General features: G+C 30.7%; 1 protein-coding gene across 1 annotated transcript; it reads left to right on the top strand.

Moving 5' to 3' along the window:
• Positions 1–2,388: 2,388 nt before the first annotated feature.
• On the top strand, positions 2,389–3,969 carry GLRG_11885 (uncharacterized protein; the record flags this gene model as incomplete). Its single annotated transcript, XM_008102568.1, has 4 exons — positions 2,389–2,523; positions 2,677–2,828; positions 2,899–3,144; positions 3,261–3,969. 4 exons carry the CDS (start codon positions 2,389–2,391, stop codon positions 3,967–3,969), a joined length of 1,242 nt encoding a protein of 413 aa, XP_008100759.1.
• Between the last annotated feature and the right edge of the window lie 4,619 nt (positions 3,970–8,588).

The raw sequence follows: 8,588 nt of genomic DNA, 5'->3' as shown, positions 1-8,588 counted from the left end.
TATTTTTGTATTGTATTATATTTTGTATTTTTCTTTAACTCTCTGTCTATATAGTGCCCTAAGGTAGGAGGTTAGCAGTAAGCTTAAGGTTATTTAATAAATTAAATAGTATATCTTACTAAGGATTTACCTTATCTATTATAATAAGCTAACTACCTAATTACTTACTATACTAGTTATAATAAAGGTAAGAGGTTCTTAGGTTATATAATAAGGTATTAATAAATAAAGTGCTTATATTACCTCTAAGTACTAGGTTTAGATTAGTAAGTGCCTAGTAGATTTTATCTTATTATAAGAGTAAGGTTAGGCTATTTTACTTCTGCTTTAGCTAGTAATAATCTACTGTTAGTAAATAAGTTAAGGTAAATAAGGTTAGCTGCCTTTATAAAGTAGTATTAGCTATTATTTATAATAATATTAAAAAAGTAGTAAATAAGGCCTAATTAATTATTAATCTCTCCTTAAGTAAGATATATTAACTAGTAATATTATTAATAGATTTAGGACTTTTTATTTATAAGTTAAAGATAAGCTATTTATAGTATGTAAAAGTAATATCTTTTCTAGTCTATATATAGAAATTAGCGTTAAGAAGGTCTACTAATTTAGGTGTAATTCTTCTTTTTACTAAATTAATAAAGACTTTATTATTAATAAGGTAATTATAAAATATTAATAATACCTTAGTGCTTATAGCGTTAAAGGTAGTAATAGTCTAATCTATAAAATCTAACTAAAAGGTAGTAAGAAGGTAGTAGTTATAGAGGTTAGCGTCTAACTATATAGTAATTATATATATTATATATAATCTAACTTTATAGGGGTCTAACTTATTAAGATTAAAGTTAATATAGTTACCTTATGTTATTAGATTAATATAGTAAATAAAGGTAAGTAGAAGAGGGAGAGGCTATAGGAGGTAGAATAGTAATAATAGTAATAGTAGAGGATATAAAAGGGAATAGATATTTATTATTTATTAGTTTAATAGCCCTACTATTACTAGTAGTAGCTCTCTATTTTTCCCCTTTTTATTTATTATTAATAAGAATTTAGTTAATATAGAGTAAGGGAGTAAGGAGGTAATAATAATAAAGGTTAAATTTATAGAGGATTATTTACTAATAGGCTAGTTAATCCTCTCTACTCCTAGTAAAATAAACCTTACTAATCTATTTAATAGTAGTAATCTTATAATTTAATTACTAATTAGTGTTAGTTAAATTATATAAGAGGGATATCCTATAGATTACGTAACAAATTATAATATAGAATGTGGTTACTTATTATATTAGTTAGTTATAAAGTAAATCTAGACTTTTAGGTAGTATACTAGTGGTGAGGTGGATACTGCTGAGGGAGGCGGTGTGTCACGTAAATATCACGTGACCACCTCCCCCGAAGCATACCTACCGTATACCAACATAAAAATATATGTTTCTTAGTAGATCTTTCTAAAGAATACCCTTTATTATAAGCCAGGGAAGTATAAAAGCTATCCAGAGCAATAGAACAAGAAACAAAAATGGTCCAATCCAGCTGAGATCAGAGGAACACTCCCATAGCACGTGAAGAACACTAGGTATTAAGCGGGCCGTTTCGAACAGAAGATTTCTCAACAGCTCCCCAGAGCTTCTCGCCAGGTCCCATAGGAATGTGAAAAATGGTTTCACTACCCATATCAAGGCTTGAGGCGGCTTCAATATGACGTTTATAAGAAAAATGCCGTACATTCGCACCCACCACCGGTCATCCTCGTTAAAGGGGATTTGCGGCAGCTGCCCTGTTAAGGGACGGCTTTCATTGGCAAAAGTACCCTCTTCTACAGGCACGTTCAGTTAGTCAATGTCAAGTCATAACAGAGCATGAGGTCACTACGTTACCAGCTTCCCTCATCCGGCTCCAGTGAGGTCTAGAGGGTGGCGACCACGTAGGCCACGACCACTGAAGCAGGCTCAAGTTTGGGCCTGGTCCATTAGAACCTTGAAGATGGCCAATTTTTCCAAAGCTACCCTTGGCTCTTTGCATAGCTTGACGACACTTGTTGCTTCCTTGTAGTAGTCTTAGAAAACTGCAATTCTTGAGAGTGATAGGTTTATCTGTGCGAGGAGATCGGTCAAGCGCACAGATACTGGGGTAGGAAGATAACGAACGACCAAGGAAAACAGGCTACATAAGCGAGTAATCTGTCTTGGCATCAGCTGACATTGCTAGAATTGGTGTATGCAAAGGTGTGGCACAGCTGTCAGATGATACATGCAGTTAAGAGGGGTAGACCCACATGAGATGCTGGATTGCCTGAAGTTGATGCCTAAACGCCCCGTGGTAGCCTTTTCTGAAAAAGACACATCTGCCCTTTTGAAAGATAGGCTCATTGACCGCAAGATGGCGGAACTCGCTGCTATTGGGCTTGTGAGTAATCTTCTTCAATTTACAGAGCTTGGGGTTAAGCTCTTCATTCATGCACGAGAGGCCTATCGCACTGGCACCATTGTTCAAGATGAAGCTCTCAGGAGCGAGGTTCAGAGTGTGATGAACATGGCTACAACGATCTAAATCCTTTGTAGGAAATCGGAAAAGAATGATCTTACTATGCAGCTGCAAAGGCTAGTCAAAGAGTGCGATGACATAGCGGATGCCGTACTGGAGTTCCTTTAAAATATCAGCACCAAGGTTCATAAGGGAGAGAAGATCTACAAAAGGATATGGGCCAGCCTAGAGCAAGCGCTTAAGACGCTTTCCAACCAAAAGACAACAGCTGCTTTTGAGCAGAGGCTAGTGAAGCTCAAGTATGATCTTCAGTTTTACCTTGTTGGCGCTTCTGTGTACGTTTCCGGTTATATCGGCTGACGAGTATTCCGCTTGCTTAGAGAAAACCAGCTGATAACTAAATAGTCAAGCGCAGAAAGAAACAAAAGTCATGATTGAGAGACTAAAAGACCAAAATGACCGACAAGGTACAAGCACTACTGAACGGCTTGACAGAATACTCATAAGAATTGAGACATTAGCGTGCTCCCTCAAAGACCATGACAATGAGGAGTTTCGCGCCCACATCGAGAAGTTCAAGTCGGTCTTGGAAGAATTCCACCAAGCCAAGGCCGTGCTAGAAAGGCAGCATGATATTCTCAAGTCTCTACGGTTTGACAGGCTAAGAGCCAGGGAAAGCGCGATTCCAGAAAACTACAAAAATACCTTCAACTGGATCTTCCAAGAGCACATAACTAAATTTCCGCAATGGCTTGAATCTGAAAAAGACATTTTTTGGATCCGAGGGAAGGCTGGAAGCGGGAAATCAACATTGATGAAATTCCTCGTTTCTCAGGAAGGGCTGAGAAATTTGACGTCGAAACTGCAAGTCTGGGGTGGGAAGTACAGAGTCGCGGCAAGCAGCCACTACTTCTGGCATGCAGGCAACAGCATGCAGAAGTCCCAACTAGGTCTTCTCCAGACCCTGCTGTTCGTTATATTGAAGGAACTCCCGGATCACATCGAAACGGTCTGCAAATCACGCTGGGAAAGTCTATTCACATGCTTGGGGATTCATGGGGATTGCTTGAATTGATGGCGGCATTTGATGTGTTGGCTTCAAATCACAACAAGGACTTGCCAGTCAAATTTTGTTTCTTTATAGACGGCTTGGACGAGTACACAGGGGGTGCTGAGAAGTACCATGGCCAGTTTGAAGACCTTCTGGCGACTCTCTACAAGTTAGCCTCCTTGCCATCGGTTAAGCTATGCGTATCGAGTCGGCCGTGGCCTGCATTCAACGAGTCGCTTGGTCTCAAAGTGGGAGAGTGGCACCTCCAAGTGGAAGACCTGACGAGAGACGACATCAAGAGGGTGGTCATGGAAAGATTGTCAGCAACCCATGATTACAAGCGTCTCTCGAACCAGGACCCTCGCTGCTCAGAAATCCCCGCCGAGATTGTTCAGAGAGCACAAGGAGTCTGGTATTTGTTATGAGGCAAGGTTAATATAAGCGCTCCGACTACATATTACACCCCTCTACTATAGCAACATGTATATACAGACTAAAGGAAGCCGAAACAACCTTATCTGCTGTTCCAAATTACCCGCTTGCACCTAGCTCACAGGTCCCTCTTCCCTTTGACGATTGGATTGTAGTACCGGAAACGGTTAAATGGGTCGTACCTGGCTTTGAGATCACGAAGTCTCTTCAGACGCCATGTTTCGTGTCCGTAAATTTGCTCGGCAGGCTCGGGGCCGGCGGCATAGTTCACATATATATTAGGGGCCCGCTTCGGCTGGCCTTTGTTTCAATCGTCCCGCACCTCGTTGGCCCATTCCCTGGCAGCCCGCCTCACAAACCATGGAAGCCAAAGCGAGCGCTCAAGAACGCGAGCTTCGCGCAATAGCACGTCAGCTTCCACCTATTCCTCAGCCGCAACAACTTCTAAGGGCTACCTTAGTATAGACTAAAAGCCTAACTACCTTTAATCTAGTTCTTAGTTAAGGATTAATAGTATTTCTAAAAACAGTTTATATAAACGTTAAATTAGCTATTTTTAAGGCTAAAAGCGCTATATTATAAACTTAAAACCTATTTACTACGTTATTAACTATTAAGTAGCTAGCTAGAAATAAAATAGCTTATAATATTATAATTAAACTAAAATAAATAATAATACTAAACTAAATATATAAATATTTAGATTAATAAATAGCTAAAAACGTTAAATTTATAAATATATATTATACTATTTAAAATAAATTTAGGCTAGCTGAAACTTTAGGCTAAGAACCACCCTAAAGACTAAAGATATATTAATAAAGATTATCTTATCTTAGTTATTAAAACTAAGCCTAACTTCTTTTATTAGCTAGCTAGAGATATATTAGTTACTACTTTTCTAATACTAGCTTAAGTTGAAAATAAAAGACTAAAGTAAATTATTATAGCTTACTAATAAGCTAAAAGAAAAGTAGCTTTTATAAGAAATAACTAAAATAGAAAAAGTATTAAAGAATAATAGCTTATATAATAAAACTAAGAAGTAATAGCCTTAGCCTTATAGTATTTACTTACTAAAGCTAGATATTTTTTATTTTAGTAATCTTAATAACTAAAGCTAGTGTTTCTTTTTAGCTAACTTACTAGCCTAAGTAACTAGTATGTTACAGCTAGTTTCCAGACAGTAGGGTTTCTACTAATAGTAAGCAGAGGTTAGTACCTAGTTAATAGTATTCCTCTTCTTTATTATCTTTATTAATCACCTAGTAATTAATTAACGCTTAGGGTTATAAGGCAGCTTATATAGCTTCTTATTAATTAAATTACTAAGGTTAGATACTAAAAGGTATTTAGAGAATATATTATAAGTTAATTACTAAAAAGCTATAAGAGTCTGTCCTTAAGTACGTCTAAGTCTATCGTATATATAAGTCCTAACTATTCTCTAAATAGTTTCTTTAACTAATAGTTATAAGGTAGAATAAGCGCTTACTTAGGTATTTACTAAGCGCTTATCCTACTTATAAATAAGTGCTTATTTTTTTATTTTATCTTATACTTATAGTCTTATAACTTATACTATAGTTCTTTTATTCTAAAGAGGTATTTATTTATTTCTTATTTCTTATTTATATAAATACTACTACTGCCTATTATCCTTTATTAAGTAAGGTAATATAGCCTATAACTTATTAGGTTATAATATTAGGTCTTTTCTTTAAAAGGTCTTACTCTTAAGACCTATATAAGTAGGTTATGTCTTTTAGGTTAAAGAGTTATTAATTATACTTTTTTATTTTTTATAATACTAACACTATATTAGGTTATATAAAAGAAATAAAATTATAAGGTGCTTTTTTTATTATTACTTACTTTATATTATTTAACTTTCTAATAAAGGTGTTAAAATAATACTATATTTAAATTATTAGTCCTATAGTATATAGTATTTAATTTTTCTTAACTTTAATATTTATAACACTTATTATTATTTAAGAATATCTTATAATATATCTATAGATACTATTTATACTTATAAGTAGTTATTCTCTTTTAATTCTTTAGTTTTTTTTACTAATAGTTCCTTAGTAAATTATTTAGTAGTAAAGTCTAATTATCTTAATTATAAAGAGGAGGCTAAAGAGTTATATTTCTAAGAAAGAGCTATATTATTACGTAATAAAGCTAAGGCTTTCTAAAAGGCTTAGGCTAAGTTAAATAAGTTACTTACCTAGCTTAAGTAGCTTTATTCTTAGAAGAGAATAGTGTTTAAGAAAAGTTAAAAAGTGTTAGAGGAGTTTCCTAAGGATTCTAAGGTTCTTTTTAAACTATTAGGGGCTATATAAAAAGTGTAGTCTAGTAGTACTTTTAGTATAGTTAACTAAAGTGCTATATAAAGTAATTTAGACTTAGTAAGTTTTAACTTTAGTATACTTATAAAAGCTACTAAGAATATTAAAAGTTCTTAATTAGTTTTTATAAATTATCTTTATATTTATAATTCTTTTATTTAACTAAGTATTATTTTTTTATTTTTATAGTGTTAGTTAATAATTCTTTTAACTTTATATTTTAGTTTATATAGTTTAATAATAATATATTTATTAGTATTTAATCCTTATAGTACTAGTTTTAGTAGTATAATATAAAAAACTAAGTAAACTTTTATTATATTAAGTAAGTTAAGTTTATAGTTAATACTAAAGATCTTCTTAAGAATCTTAAATAGTCTAAGTTTTTTATAGTTAAGTTTATTACTTAGTTACTTTATTTTAATATTTCTATATAAGAAGTATATACTAACTTCTTTTTTAAAGGTTAGTCCCTTAATCCTTAAAGTATTAGTATATTTCTTTATTTATATCTTAATAAATTCTAAGTCTAAGGCTACTTTACTTTAGAGTTTTTTTATGTTATTAATATTAGCTATAGCCTTTAGTGCTTATAGGCCTTCTTAAAGTTTTTTATAAGTAATTAGTTAAAATCTAAAGTTTATATAAAATAGTAAGTTTTAAGTGCTTTCTTTAATAGCACTATTATAAGTAAATTAGGCTATTAGTAATAGTAATACTTAATTATCTTAGTTATAATTAATATAGTATTATAAATACTACTTAAGTATCTAATTAATTCTTTTTATTTATTTATTAGTTTATAAGTAAAATATAGTAAATAGTTTATAGTCTATACTAAGTTATAAAATTAAGGATTTCTAAAACTTTAAAGTAAGTAGCTTATTTTATTAAAAATAATTTCCTTTAGTAAACTATAGTTACTAATAATATATTTTAAGAAGGTATACACTAGGTCTTTTACTATACTTAACTTTAGGTATAGTATAAAGTAAGTATACTTTATAAGTTAGTTAATAATAACTAAAACGCTATTATAGTATATCTTTATAAGAGGTTCTTTTAACTTTAGTAGTTTAATAATAAAGTCTAAAGAGATTAAGTACTATACTTTTAGTAGTACTAGTAGTAGTTATATTTACTTATATAGCTTATAAGGACTATTTTTACTTTTCTTATATATCTTATAGTCCTTAATTACTAAAGCTACTTCTTTATATATAACTTTTTTATTATAATATTATCTAATTTATTTAAATACTTTTATAATTCCTTAGTGTTTATATACCCTAGCGCTATATATCTTATAGATTTATTTAGGTATTATTCTTTTAGTTATACTAGTATTACTATATTTACTAATTATAATAAGTTTTTAAGCTAGTATAATATTACTATTATTATTATATTTAAGGATAACTTATATTTCCTTTAGAACTAGGACTTTATAGTCTATCTTTCTACTTAGTGCGTCTACTTTACTATTTTTTATTCCCTTATAGTAAATAATTTCAAAGTTATATTCTAATAGAAATTCTAATAATCTAATTTATTATTTATTAAGAGCCTTTAATATAGTAAAGTAAGAAAGGTTTTAATAGTCTATATATATTAAAACTTAGTACTTAGTTCCTAATAGGTATAGTCTTTATTCTTAAAATACTTTAATAATTACTATTAATTCTTTATTATAGATCTAGTAGTTTAACTTAGGTCTATAGAAGGCTTTTAAGTAAAATATATATAAATATAGTTTTCTTTCTTTATTTTATTATCTTAGTTATCTACTTATAGTAAAGTCTTAGACGTTAGTTTTAACTTTAAATAGTTTATTTAAGTTAGGAATCTTAGTAATAGGTTCTAAAGAGACTAAGGTTTTAATTTTATTAAATACTTCTTTATATTTCTTAGTCTAGATAAACTTAATATTTTTATATATAAGTTATTAAAGCAGTTTTATTTTTACTATATATCCTTTAAGGAATTATTAATAAAAATTAATAAATCCTAAGAATAATTATATATCCTTAACGTTCTTAGGTATAGGCTAGTCCCTAACTACTTATATTTTCTTATCTTATATCTAGATTTTACTTAAGGTAATAGTAAATCCTAAGTAGTTAACTTTTTATTAGTAAAACTTACTTTTTTTAGTTTAACTAGGAGTTTAGCTTCTTAAAGCTTACTAAGTACTTAATATATATATTTTTTATATTCTTTAAGGTTCTTTAAGAATATAAAAATATTATTAAGGTAAT

The sequence above is a fragment of the Colletotrichum graminicola genome, assembly GCF_000149035.1.
Source record: "Colletotrichum graminicola M1.001 genomic scaffold supercont1.168, whole genome shotgun sequence".
NCBI classification, from domain to species: Eukaryota; Fungi; Ascomycota; class Sordariomycetes; order Glomerellales; family Glomerellaceae; genus Colletotrichum; species Colletotrichum graminicola.
The sequence above is the reverse complement of the archived record's forward strand: the minus strand, read 5'-3'. Positions and strand labels throughout refer to the sequence as shown.